Source organism: Babylonia areolata, chromosome 22 (assembly GCF_041734735.1).
Source record: "Babylonia areolata isolate BAREFJ2019XMU chromosome 22, ASM4173473v1, whole genome shotgun sequence".
Lineage (NCBI taxonomy): Eukaryota > Metazoa > Mollusca > Gastropoda > Neogastropoda > Buccinidae > Babylonia > Babylonia areolata.
The window spans coordinates 9420064-9434924 of record NC_134897.1 but is presented as its reverse complement, the minus strand read 5'-3'; the positions used below and the strand labels follow the sequence as shown (position 1 = coordinate 9434924).

The following is a 14861-nucleotide window of genomic DNA, read 5'->3' as shown; positions in this document are numbered from 1 at the left end:
CACACACACACACACACCACACCACACCACACCACACACACGCGTGCGACCGAAAGCTAACAAGTCAGTGGTGATGCGCCTGACAATGAAGCGAGAGTCTCCACGGGTCGGACCGCGATTTTTAACCCTACCTACCCCCACCCACGTATGGGTGAGCTGCAGTGTTGCGCTGTCCTCGGGGAGAGCAGCCTGAATTTCACACACAGAATCTGTTGTGACAAAAGCAATGCACAGTACAATTCTCATTGCTGACACCATCGGACGAGCATCACCCAGGGGACGGAACTCTAGTAATTTCAGTTTGAACAAACGACGGGCGCAATAGCCGAGTGGTTAAAGCGTTGGACTTTCAATCTGAGGGTCCCGGGTTCGAATCTCGGTGACGGCGCCTGGTGGGTAAAGGGTGGAGATTTTTCCGATCTCCCAGGTCAACATATGTGCAGACCTGCTAGTGCCTGAACCCCCTTCGTGTGTATACGCAAGCGAAAGATCAAATACGCACGTTAAAGATCCTGTAATCCATGTCAGCGTTCGGTGGGTTATGGAAACAAGTACATACCCAGCATGCACACCCCCGAAAGCGGAGTATGGCTGCCTACATGGCGGGGTAAAAAAACCCGGTCATACACGTAAAAGCCCACTCGCGTATATACGAGTGAACGTGGGAGTTGCAGCCCACGAACAAAGAAGAAGAAGGAGGAGTTTGAACAAACGAAATAGGATCCGCTCTGTAGAGGATCCAGGATCTCGGTTTATCGTCTCATCCGAATGACTAGAAACTCAGTTTGATTTTCCAGTCAAACTTAGGAGAAAAAGTGATAGCGAGATTCGAACCCAGACCCTCACAGACTCTCTGTATTGGCAGATGAGTGTCTTAACCATTCTGCCACCTTCCTCCGCTATGCATGCTGGGTATGTTCTTCTTTCCATGACTCACCGAACGCTGACGTAGATTACGGGATCTTTAACGTGCGCGTTTGATTTTCTGCATACGTATACACACGAATGGGATACAGGCAGTGGTAGATCTGCACATGTGTAGTTCTCGGTGATTGGTAAAATCCCCACCCTTAATCCACCAGGCGCCGTGACCGCGAATCGAACACAAGAACTCTTACATTGAAAGTCCAACGCTTTTGCCATTCGGCTGTTGCGCACGTCGCCTCCCACTCAGTCTTTGATTTGCAAAGTATGGCAGGAAAAACTTCAATCAACAAACGATTTGATATCTGTAGTATTCTCTCTCTCTCTCTGACACACACGAGCACAAACACACACACACACACACACACACACACACACAATGAGGTCATCGATCGTGTTGCAGGCTAAATCATGAAAACTTGCTCGTGTATACCTAGTAACAACAAATAAATGACAGTGGAACTGAATTGTACTTTTACTGAACTGAATAACTTTGATTTATGAATGTGGTTTTGTTTGAATGATAATTCTAACACCCTATGCGTTCTGGCTGCATTTTGAACTGACCCGTCACTTGAAACGTTCATGTGTTTGCGAGTTTGCACAGATTGTTTGTTCTCACACCCCGCTGATATGGACTGTTGGCCAAATCAATAAACCATTCGGTGTTCCAGTTAGTCTTCTGTCTCTTTCTCGCAAAAGCGTGCACGTGAACAAGCACACAGGCTGTGGGCCGACTGATGCATACGCAGGTTCACCCGCATGTCTCTGTCTCCTATCTGCATGTGCAAGCGCACACATGAATATATAATGTATGTCATTCTATGCTGCAAATGTATTCACAAATCAACCCCTTCCTATCTCTGTGGCTGCCTTCACCTCTACACTCCATCTCGCTCACTACGATCAGCTTCGGATCCACTCTATTTACGCATACCCAGATTCAAACTCTCGACTGTTGGCCGCCGTTCTTTCTCTGTCTCTGGACCTTGCAGTTGGAATGAACTTCCTCTTTCGCTTCGTCAAGTCTCCACACTCAGCTCTTTCAAGTCTGGCCTTAAAACCCACCTCTTCCCAAAATAGCCTCCCTTCCCTGCCTCTTCCTTGTCTTCAGTTTCTCCAGTTTTAGAGTTATGCGTGCGTGAGAATGACTGGTGCGAAAGCGCTTTGATTTGTCTATGCACAAGATTCAGCGCTATATAAATACCATTATTATTATTATTATTAAGGTTGCAAATAAGTGCAATAATCAAATACGAATTCTCCCTCTCTCTGTGTGTCCCTTCCGCCTCTCTGTCTGTCTGTCTGTCTGTCTGTTTGTCTCTCAGTCTCTCTCTCTCCGATCTTGCTTATTCATGAATACAAGCGTACAAGTGAACATAAGATCTACTTAATAGTATTGCAGATAACCGCAGTTATCATACAATCTCTCTCTCTCTCTCTCTCTCTCTCTCTCTCTCTCTCTCTCTCTCTCTCTCTCTCTCTCTCTCTCTCTTTCGCGCACGTGATCCAGTGGTCGAAGTTTAGGATTGCAGATAACTGCAGTAATTACGATTTCCGTCGACCTGCGCATTTTAGGGGCACCTCCACCCCGCCTCCCCGGGCCCCCACCCATTCTTTCTTTGTCTGTCTGTTTGTCTGTCTCGTCTGATTATTCGAACGCACACGTGAACAGTCGCACGGTCTAAGTTTAGGATTGCAGATAACTGCAGTAATTACGGGTTTTACCGTCAGGTCGACTTGGGCGAGTTGGGAACTGCTTGGTCGGTGAGGTGATGACCTAAATAGACAGCACTTCCTAATTAAGCAAGTGCGAGAAGAAACACCTTTCAGACACCTCCAAGGTGCGCGGCAGACTCAATACAACAGCGGTGTCTCTCCTCCCAGACCCACAAGTTTGCTGTGAAGAAAAGCGCTGAGAGAGAGAGAGAGAGAGAGAGAGCAGGGAGTGTTAGGAGACGGGTGTTTTGTTAGAAGTGGGAGGTAAGGGTAGGGGGAGGGGGGGATGGGAGGTACTGGGTGGGTGAGGCAGGAGATAGTGGGAAGGAAGGGGAGGGCAGTTGGGGGAAGGGGGTGGGTGGGTGGCTAGAGGGGGGGGGGAGGCAGGGGTGAGGGATGAGGGTGTGTGTGTGTGTGGGGGGGGGGGGGGGGGGGGGGGGGGGGTGCTGCTTATCAGCCGGCGTGATTGGCTGAGCGGTAGGCGAACTATTGGCTTTGGCCTCAATCCATTGAGAGGTGAGGTGCGGTGCGGGACCGGGGTTGGCCGAATGGCTACGTGTTTCTTTCACTTCTTTTTAAAAAATATTTTTTATATGTATATATATATATTTTTAAAATATAAATTATTGTTTTTGTGTTGTTGTTTCTCCACAGTTTTTCCCCTTCTCCCACCCACCGCATCCCCTTCGCGCTGTACTCCACTGAGATGTATGTTAGAGTAATACAGGAATACAGGTTAATTAATACGGGTGAAGTAATGTCAGTTGTGGTAACGATGTCGTGTTCAGATGGTTCAGCATTTACGAACGCGTATTTATGTTTGGGGAGTATAAAGGTGTGTACAAAAAGGATGTCGCGCGCGCGCGCGCGTGTGTGTGTGTGTGTGTGAAGAGAGAGAGAGAGAGAGAGAGAGAGAGAGATCGCCAGGTTTATTTCAAAAGTGTATTCTACTTTTATCTGCCACAGTTATAACTTCCAGTACTAAGCTGCTACTGACACTGCTGCCGCTACTGCTGCTGTCAATTGTAACCAAAAGTAGGATCAATAATGGCATGGTCATGGTAATGGTGTTTGTACGGCACCTGTTTCTACCTGTGGAATACTCAAAAAGCCGTTATCTCACTACAGGTTATTTCCTTCGCAAGAACAAGTAATCCTGCTTACGCTCACATTAATTCGTGCACACGCACATGCAACCATGTATGCATACGCACATGCTCTCTCCCAGGCACATAACACTCACACACATACCAGTGATATTACACACAAACACATACCCCCCCCCCAACCCCCCTTCCCCCACTTACGCGTAGCTTACGTGTAAAATTTACAGTAAATCTGTTTCAATGTGTCGGTACATCCGCATGCACAAGAAACAGAACAGAATATGCCCTTATCACAAGCGTACTGTGGTCACAAGGACTGATGCCAATTAACCCCAATGAGATACCAGTAGGTCTCCATACGGTACAGCATAGGCCTTCGATAGGGCTTTTCACCTCTGCATGTCAAGGCAAAGCACGGTAAGAAGTTTTATTTCACGTGCTCCCTTGGGGAATTGAACATGTCGTTCGATCAACCATGTTGGATAGATCGCTATAACATGTTTTATTTCGTGCCCTGGCGCAATCTTTGTTATAGATGTATTACAAGATTGCAATGAGCATTAAACAATGCAAATGAATATGATATATCAATGATGATTAAAAGTTGTGAGGTCAAACGTCATATAGTATGTTAGGGCAGTGAATTAATGCACGCTCGTCCTGTCCTTCCGCCGTTTTAACTCTCCCCAACCGAAGTCAAGTTCCCATTCACACACCTGCCGGGGGTAGACTGAGGAAAATCAGAGTAAAGTGCCTTTCCCAAAGGACACAACAGCATGCCGAAACGTGGCTTCGAACTCTGATCACTGGTGAACATTTGGTCCAGCGCCTACCCGAGTCTGTAACAAACTGGAAATCATGTTTTTTTTTTCCCACAAGACAGGCATAAATAGAGATGTCATGGAAAGACAGCCCCCTCCCCCTCTCCACCGCACCCCAGGCTAAAGTAAATTCCTGTTCTCCAAATTTACATGCCCAGAGTTTGCCCCAATAACACGCTGATAAAGGCGTCCTCTAGTTCGCCACTCACGCGACTGTTCTTCTTTCGCTGATGCGAATAATCCTAATCATAAGCTGTTTGATAATCAACGGCTAAAAACACCGGTGCGAAAAAGGCATAGCGGGCGTGTGCGTGTCTGAAGTCACGTAGACTGATTTCGTGGCGTCAATTGTCGAGGAGCGTGACGTAAAGAAGCACGCGCGTGTCGTCACAAGACATGACGTCGCTGCAGAAAACGTCGTTTTTTACGGTCAGCTGGCTGAAAGGGAACCCCCGACCTTTCTCGCTGATTGCAATTTAGCTTGGAAATGGATGAAAGGTTGTCAGTGTCGAATCGCCTGTGCTTGTGTGTGTGTGTGGGGGGGGGGGGGGGGGGGGGGGGGGGGGGTGCGCGCGCGCGCGCGCACTCTAGTGTACATAACGTGTATTGTATGTTCACACTATAGTTTGGAAAAAAAAAAACGGCTGTCATTTCTTGTGAACAGCACTTTCTGTTATTATTGTTGTTTTTAAACTTCAACAGACTCAGTTCCATGTGTCGGAAGCCTCAAAACTAAACTGCCAAGCGCGCCGCGCGAGTGTTGCGAGCCGTGTGAGATCTCGACAGCCAAGGTGTCGTCTGCTTGAGCGTTCGGTTTCTTCCTACTTGTGGATGTGTGTGTTTTCGTCAGGACAGGATTTCTACTCTGCTCCCTTCTGCCTGCCAAACTTCGTTGCTGCAACACTAGTAAGAGACCCACATCGTTCACTGTGCCACCAGACCTGTTCTTGTCTGCTTTTTTGTGAAGGAAAAACAGTGCTCAGAGATTGGCAGCCAAAATTCTTTTTACATTTTTTTTTTTTATTCGGGGGGTGGCGAGTATTGTGTGGAAGAAACTATGCTCGCGCTCGTGTGAAGAAGTAGATTTACGATTACAGAGTCGAGAAGGTGTTCGGGGTTGTTTTAAATCAAGGGTAGAGCGCGTACTTTTGAAGTGCTCGGGTGTGTGTGTGCCTCTGTACACGATTTGCTTTGATTTGGTTTGAGGGAAGAAAACAACGAAAGTTTGAAGCCGTTTTTGGTGTTCAAGACAGCACTGATTGTGTTTGTGATGGCGTGTGTGGGTGTGGGGGAGGTTTGATGCGCTCACCCCTCCGCCCCGTCCAACGTGTCTGCGACAGAACTGGGTGTGGTAGATGGTATCTGTGAAGTGGACTGATTTGTAGGTATGACGGCCCGGAGTTAGCTAGCTGATCAGGCCATGCTGCTATGGCGGTAAGTGGGGGTTCTTTCATGGCTGACTGACTGACTGATTGATGATGGCAAGATTGGGTTTGGAGATGATTGTGGAAGTTAAGATTGGGTTAAGAGATGATTGTTTGTTGACTGATCTAATGATAGATTGCGTTTCGCCTAGAGCCACTTTGTTTGTTTCTTGAAACTGGATGTTGGAACCAGTTGTTTGTTGATTTATATACTGTTTGGGTTTAAGAGTCGATTGTTCGTTGATTAAAAATGGATTTAGTGTGAATTGTTGATAGATTGATTGGAATCAGTTTAGAGCCAATTGTTTATTGATAGAATTGTTGAATGATTGGATTTAGGGTTAATGGTTTATTGACTGATCTGTTGTTTCAATGGATTTAGAGCTGATTGTTTCTTTAACTATTGATTGAGTGGATTTAAAGCCAGTTGTTTGTTGACTGAGCTGTTGATTGATCGATTCTACAGCCACTTGTTTAGAAGTCTCAGCTTGTTTGTCTTTTTTTTCACACACACCCCTCCCCCCGCCCCCCTCCCTCCTTCCTCTCTCTCTCAGTCTCGCTGTTTCTCCATCTTAGGGTTGGAATTAAAAAAAAAAAGAAAAAGAAAGTAATATTTCTAGCGCTTTCAATGACCAAGTATTGGTGATTTCCTTCGTCCAAACAGAATGTAGTCTGAAATAAACCTTTGTATAAAAGCTGTACGATTAATTAATCAAGCATCCTGCTTGTGATACATTTAGATCTGCCACTACTGAAGATGTGCTACCTGCCACTTGGCTTTCTGTTACTACGAAGTTACGAGACCACTTCTGTGGCTGTAACTGTCAGTCGGTTTATGCCGTAACTGCTGTGACGACACTGTCGCTGAGAATGTAGCACACAGTTTCTGTTTCCATCTAGACGTATTGCTTACCGTTACTCAGAGACTATGCATGTTAATTGGAATTAGAGAAGAATCAGTTGGCCCTTTTAGAGCTATTTCTCACCGAAAGAGCCTCAAGGTTCGTGGAGATTTTCACTTTTGGTGATGTCATTTAGTTGTTTATGTCATAAATACGTCACTCCGTTGACGAAATATAACTTTTCGCAGCCTACAGGTCACCAATGCTATCAATTAAGCGCAACAACAACAACAACGAAAAATAAACAAACAAAAATTTCTTTGTCAGTCAAACATACTTCGTGTTAGGCTACACATGAACAAGAAAATGTTAGACGGAGACCACAGGACAGTAACTGATTGTTATCTACATGATTAAAAAGCTTTCCATGGCAGTTGGACTTTATGATAAATGTTGACTTTATGATAATTATAGACCAATACTATTTTGTTGTTTTGTATTATTGCAAAGATCGATGCGTGTCTGGGTCATGTCAGGTCATATTCGTTACTGATAACTGTTCACGTTTTTTCTAAGAACCACCAGTTTGTTGTGTTAGATGGGTCCGGTTGTATTCATTTAGGTCTAAGAAAGTTCATGGGCAGCGTTCGTGAAGATAATACCGTTATTAATTGATGAAAAGGTCTGCCACTCCGTCATCAAATGTTTCCAAACCGCAAGTGAATGTGTAAATTGTAATACATCGGATTTGTTTCTCTTCTTTTTCTTTTCAGAGTAAAGCATGTGCAAGTGCCTCTTTGTGAAAAAAAAACGAAAGTTCATTTTCCAGGTTGCTTGTCTAATATTGACTAGCCAGGCTGCATTGATATGTTATTAATGTTTTTATTGTGTTTATAAACCTTTCCCAGTTTTTAATTAAACCACGCCCACAATAATGATCATTTTTGAAAAACAACTCATTTCTCAAAAATTTGTTATCGGACATTTACGTCTCAGATTTTATGTGTGTGTATTGCATGTGCGCGCGCGCGTTGCTGCTAGCATGTGTATGTGTTTGAGTGTAATCATGTCATGTTTGCGCGTGTGAATGCCTGTGTGCCTGAATGCCTGTGTGCCTCTCTTTACGTGCGCGTGTAAATATCAGTGCGCGTCTGTGTCTGCGTTTGCGCCTCTCTCTTACTCGTTGCCCCAGCACTGGGTGAGAAAAAGCATTTGTCCTGTTGTGCTTATCTCATTACTTTGGTTAGATAAAATTCGTTAGCTTCTCCTCTTTCGCCGCCCCCCTCCCCCCTCTCTCTTTCTCTCCCTCCTAACTTTCCCCTGCTCTCTTTTTGTTTTACAAATACCCAAACAGCCACCCCCTCCTACTCTACCCCCCCGCTCTACTCTCCTGACTTTCGTTCAGGTTTACACACGGCCATAATAACCCCCCACCCCCACCTCGCTTTTTCCCCACCCCACCTTTCTCCCCTCCCCACACCACCAGCAAGCTCTCAGAGAGGCAGCTGCGGATCTGGGAGCCTCCCCAGTAGGTAGAGTTATTTGCAATCACTCAGCAAGGAGCCAGTGCAGTGCAGAGTGTTATGTCGCTGATAGATCGTTCGCACGTGCTGTTCGTAGCCAGCTCTGGCCCAACGAACGTATACGCCACACAGCACAACACAGCTCAACCAACACAGCACATCACGTTTAGCTTGCTCCCACTTCACTGTACGTTCCCTGTCTGACTGCAGAGGGGATTGCAGATGAATATCCCCGACTGTAGTATAGCCGGGAAACTTGATCAAGTTCATTCAGTTCGGTCGTGTGTGTGCGTGCGTGTGTGTGTGTGTGTGTGTGTGTGTGAAGGAAACAGACAGACAGACAGGAACATAGATCTGTCCATCTTCATCATCAACATCATCGTCGTCGTCATTTCTCACTTCGCCCCGAAGTTGATGACCCGCTCTGTGTTTTCATGTGTGGTAGTTGGTGGTGGTGATGATGGTGGTGGTGGTGGTGTAGTAGATGTCTGGCTGTCGTTGGGAAGTAGGGGACGTTTGTTTAAGAAGGTCTGGTCGAAATTAAAGTCGGGGGGGAGCGAGAGAAAAAAAAAGTGTGTCCATGTGTGTGTACCTGAACGTGAAAGAATAGGGTTCGGGGAGAAGGAGAAAGTGTGTGTGTGTGTGTGTGTGTGTGTGTACACGCTCGCGCGCGTTATGTCAGAGAGAGAGAGAGAGAGGTGGTAACGGAGAGAGAGAGAGAGAGAACCCAGATCTATCCATCTTAATGCCCTCACACTAGTCTTAGATCTGATTGAGTTGGTAGTGATGGCGGCGAGGGAGGGTGTTGGTGAAAAGGTGTGTGTGTGTGTGGGGGAGGGGGGGGGGAGGTGAGGGGGTAATTTTGATTGAGATGTCGATGGAAGAATCGGGTGGGCTGGGGGGAGTGGATACGTGTGTGTGTGTGTTAAAAGGAGAGAGAGAGAGAGAGAAAGAGAGAGTATAAAGGAAATGAGTATCAATCAAGCAGTGTGTGTGTTTGTGTGTGTGTGTGTGTGTGTGTGTGTGTGTGTACGCACGTGCGAGACTACGTGTGTGTCTGCGTGCATGTGCGCGCGCGTTTAAGTGTGCATGTATAATTATGTTATTTTGGTATGTTAATTATAGATTCGTTTGAGCAATTGAGCGTCAAGCATGCATTAATATGTGTTGGTATCATTTGGTTGTTTGTGTCTCTGTGTCGTTCCTTTACACACACACACACACACACACACATACACACACACATATCCACACATGCACACGCGCGCACACATGCACACGCACACACATATGCACACGCACACATATGCACACGCACACACACATACACACACACACACATAAACGCACACACACACACACACACGTATGTTTGTGTGTGTCAAGTGCAGCTCATGTTGTTCCAATGTAGAGCGTTGGAATAGGTTCTCAAGATGGGTTTTACACTGGTGCCACATGTAAACATGTGTTTCCAAGTGGAAACAGACTTGTCAGCTGCCCGTCCACTTTTCTCCCTCATCTTCGCAGTTCATCAGCTTTTGCAGGGTAGAAAATGCCGCTCTCCCCCTTTTAATCTCTTTCATCCATTTCAGTGGTTCCAAAACAGACCCCGTATGATTGATTTGGGCACCCCCCCCCCCCCCCCCCCAACAATTTCTCTGATGTGAATAATTTCGTGTTGCAAAAAGCAGCAACAAAACGTTCCTGTAACGTCATTAGAATTAAAAAACGCACAGACACACACAAACATGCATACATACACACACAGTGCACGCGCGCGCGCGCGCACACACACACACACACACACATACACACACACACACACACACACACACACTTTGACAAAGTCAGTGCCGCTTTGAGAGTTACAGTTGCCATGAATTTCACGCTTTTACGGCACGACAGGAAATGACTCTGGACATCAAAGATGGAATGGACGCTGATGCGTTCTCACAGAACACAGCTGGAAAGCTGGTGGCTTTTCGTGGTATCATCACGTTACTGATGAATTACACGGACCGATGACCATCACACGCTTATTACAGCTTCAGTTTAGGGGGGAAATTAAAAAAGAAAAAAAAAGAAAAAGAAATAAAGAACAGTAATAGAGGGGGGAAAAAAACCCATTAACAGCAACTGTTGTTTCGTTCGCTAAAAATACATAAAGGCTTCAATTGAGGGGTCCGGGTACTGGGGATGGGGTGGGGTGGCTGTATCAATGGCTTCCAATTGACCAAAACTCTTGTCCTCTCTTCATGTGATGATAGATGTTGTTCACGGGTATCTAGATAGATTACTTGTTTTCCCCTGTCCATCGTCCAGGCACGTTTGAATTTATTCTCTCCGTACGAGCGACAAAAGAGCGCGACGATGACGGCGTTTTGTCAAGACAAGGCGTGTTATTATCAGGAAACCCTGTGGAGACACATGAAAACGTTACATATTTCATTTAGAGGCGTTTGATTGGCTAAGAGCGGACCGGGCAAGACTGGACCGTCTTTTCACTGTTAGCCGCGCGAAATTTGGTCAAGCAGAGCAAACCGATAGGCCTAGCTTGCATCAGTTTGACATGGTAAGTATATGTATCACCAAACATGGAGTATAATACAAACCCCTCCTGTTTCTTGTAATAATACAAATATAAATCACATCTGGCATGGTATTCTCCTCGGTTTCAGTATTACAAACGGAGGATGAAGACGAAAAAGTACCTCCATTGTAACGACGAAAGCAAGGAGGCTGGGTCATTCAGATTGATACTACGCGCTGGACGTCGGATGTGGTCCATGTAGGAAGGAAAATCACATTGAATATCGGAGAAAACTGGCTGTCCAGAGTTGGTGATTATTATACAACATAATCTTACGATCATGATGTAAAGAGAAAACATATGCAGAAAAAAATAACCAAGTCATCTGTCAAAGATGAGGGGGAAGGGGGGTGGGGGGGCGAGAAGAAGAAGAGAAAAAAACCCAAACACACACACACACACACACACACACACACACACACACACACACATGTATGTATGTATATATATGGGAGAGGAGTGGGAGGTCGGAGGAAGATTCAAACCCTTCAAAGTTAACAACCGAGGGCCATGTGATTTTACTCTCAAGGGACACGGCCAGTTCTGTGGCCCCCCGATATGTCTGCACTTTCGTCCCCTGTGTATTCGTCAGATATCTATCTAGGCAATGGCAGTGAAGTAGCCTCCCCTCAGGAAGTGATCCACAGTGAAATATAAATCCGGTTTAACTTTAAAACAATATTGAAAATAAATGTGAAAAAAAATTAAAAAAATTGTTAACTCGCGTCTGTCTCAGTCCACGCAGAATTTAGATGAAGTTCAAAAGTTATTGATTTCCTTAGAGAAACCGACATACGATAAATCATAACGCGGTGAAGAGAGAGGAGGGAAGGGGGGGGGGGGGCGGAGGTTAGGAGGGAGGATGTGGGGGGGGGCGGGGGGGGGGGCGGCAATAGGTGGGCAATCTGGCAGGGCGTCAACTGAAGAGGGAGCGAGGGATGAGAAGTGAGAGACAACGACAACAACAACAACAACAACAAAACACCCACAAAACAACGAATGCGTGAGACAAACAGGATATAGATATGCGCTGATAGAGAAAAGGGGGGGAAAAGCAGAAATACAGACAGACAGACATACACACACACACACACACACACGCACGCACGCACAGCCTCACACAAACATGCATACATACACACACAGTGCGCGCACACACACACATACGCACATACACACGCACAGACACACACATACACACACTCTCTCTCTCTCTCTCTCTCTCTCTCTCTCACACACACACACACACACACACAAACATGCATACATACACAAAGGCACACACACACACACACACACACGCACACACACACACACACACTGGGGGGAGGGGGCAGGGGGAGGAGACAAATAATCCTCGCTGATTCATGCGCGTATGGACAAACGGAAAGGAAAACAACAACAACAACAACAACACACACACACACACATACACACACACACACACACACACACACACACACACACACACACACACACACACAAAACCACCACACGAGGAGTCTCAAGAAAACCATGCATAGGAGGGGGCCCTTCACAGGTAAGACTGACTGACACCTGTCAGCCCACTGAGCAGGTGATGATCAAAAAGCCGTTGTGGAGTCCACCACCCCTCTAACCCCCCCCCCCCCCCCCCCCCCCCCCGCCCCCCCCCACACACACTTTTTTCACCATCAGCTGTTCAGTGGTCCACATGGAGGTGTGAACATGTCAGTAGTTTTCCATCGCTCACAGTCAACTTGACCCAACAACTTCTTGGTGTATATATATATATGGTGGTGGGGGAGTTGACAGGTTGGGAGAGATGGAGGGGCTGGCATAGGAGGCAGAGGTAAATCATGCGAAACGGGGAGCTTGGGGAACGAGGTATAGTTGAGAGAGTGGGGAAGGGGGGCAGGGGGTGGGGGTGGGGGGTGGCGAGAGGGGGTATAGGCTACGAGGGGGGATGGATGGGACAGAGAGAGAGGAGGTGCAAAAGGACCCCCCCCCCCACCCCAACCCCCCTATCCCCCCCGGGCCCCCCTCCCAGTCGCAGTGTATTCCGTGCAGATCGGCTGTTAAACATTATCTCTGTCTCTGTCTCTTATATAATGTATGTGTGTGCGCGTGCGTGCGTGCATGCGTGTGTGTGTGTGTGTGTTTATGTGTGCGCTGCGCGCTTACATACATACATGTATGTGTAGCCCTCGCACCATCAATTGGCGAAAGCCAATATACCCCGCAGCCTGATCCTGTCTGAGGGGCTTTAAAGCCTCCCCCCCTCTTCCTCCCTGCTCGAACGATTGCTTGTCCAACACGTCACTGATTACCCCCCCCCCTCCCCTCCCCTTTATCCCCACTTCCCTTCCCCCACCCCCTCACCATCTTTCTCTCCCCTTCCCCCTCCCCCCTTTCCTCCCTCCCTCCCATTCCTCGATCACCTTCACCCGTATACCCGCTTGATTCAAAACTGTGAAAGAGAACGGTGTGTGTGTGTGAGAGAGATTGGAAGTCGTGATCAAACTATACAACTCGGCATCGCATGCACGAACGATACCAGATTGGTGCGGAAGATTAGAAAGAAGAAAGAAAGAAAGAAAGAGGGAGCGAGCGAAAGAAAGGAAGAACGAACAAACCTTCCTTTTGATTTGCAGAGACCGAGATGGGTAAAACCCATGGCATAATGACACTGAAAGGAGAGAGAGAGAGAGATTCAGATTATTTATTCATTAATAGGCCTAGGCCCCTTATGAAGGGGTAAGTGACAATATAAGTAATAACAAACGAAATGAAAATATATAACCAACCATAATAAGTACACCTATTACATAAACGCTGCAATGAAGTACAGCATCTTAAGATGTCACGATATCCCGAAATTTAAATGCCTGGTGTAAAAACAGTGCCAGATTCCATATATCAGCATGTCTCGTGGATGACAATAATAAACTCAATTTGAATAAACATGGCTGTCGATAGTACTTAGGTGAGAGAGAGAGAGAGAGAGAGAGAGAGAGAGAGAGAGAGAGAGATTAGACTGTTGCTTAATTCATTACTTAAAAAAAAGAGAAGAAAATAGAAGAGAGAATGGGAAATAAAATCAAACAAACGAATAAACATAATCGCGAAAAGTGCCGATGTATTTTTATGTTCGTATTCATTTTATGAAGAAGACAACAATGTCACGAATTGTCCCAGGCATTCTGAAATGGAAGCACATTGCAAGAGATACTGATGCTGGTCAACTTTCTATATTATATAACAACAAATGAAACAAACAAATAAATCAATAGACAAGAAAAGAAGAAGAAGAAGAAAAAAGAAAGGATTAAAAACAATAAATAATAAAACGGGGTTCATTCTCAATTTCTCTTTCATTCTTTCTCTAGCTTCAATTTTGTATTCGGATATATGTTTGTACGTTACTCTCACATTCGTTTTTTTCTGTAGCAAAGCAAGAATAATGATAATAATAAGGTAGCCGTGTACCGAGTGGTTCTAATAGGGTACGGCACAAAAGACTTAACTAAATGATTGATTGAATGAAAGGATAGACAAGATCCCACGCACAGGCCAGGAACATATAGAGGCCAGTCACAAATGGGGTTTTCTATTGGTTTATTTACAATAGTTATAAACTAAAGGAGAAGACTAAGAAGAAGTAATGAGAAGAAGACAGTGCCTGGAATGACACAAACAAATGTCATAAGCACAACATGTCGGCACAAGTGAGTAGTAAAGAACATGTATACATATCACATGGAAAGACTATCACTCGGGTTTGGGATACGCAACAACATAATGCATATATGTGAAGACCAAACGCTGACATCAAATGACATTTCTAATACATTTAAATAGCGCAGTTAAAGTGATTGAAGCGATGCCGCTTGGTCATAATAATAATAGTAACAATAATAATAATGAGTGGCA

The 14861-nt window shown here is 45.8% G+C and overlaps 1 protein-coding gene across 2 annotated transcripts in view; it reads left to right on the top strand.

Annotated features, from left to right (window-relative positions):
- Positions 1-14861, top strand: part of LOC143297531 (repulsive guidance molecule A-like) — a 128805-nt gene that overhangs the window by 41234 nt on the left and 72710 nt on the right. The window contains exon 1 of one of the 2 annotated variants that reach the window (XM_076609940.1): positions 5429-6004. The exons of the other annotated variant lie outside the window; for it this stretch is intronic. Coding sequence (XP_076466055.1) covers positions 5991-6004 — 14 coding nt within the window. The 5' untranslated portion in view covers positions 5429-5990. Of the gene's footprint in view, positions 1-5428; positions 6005-14861 lie in introns of those variants that run through there. 2 annotated transcript variants of the gene reach the window in all.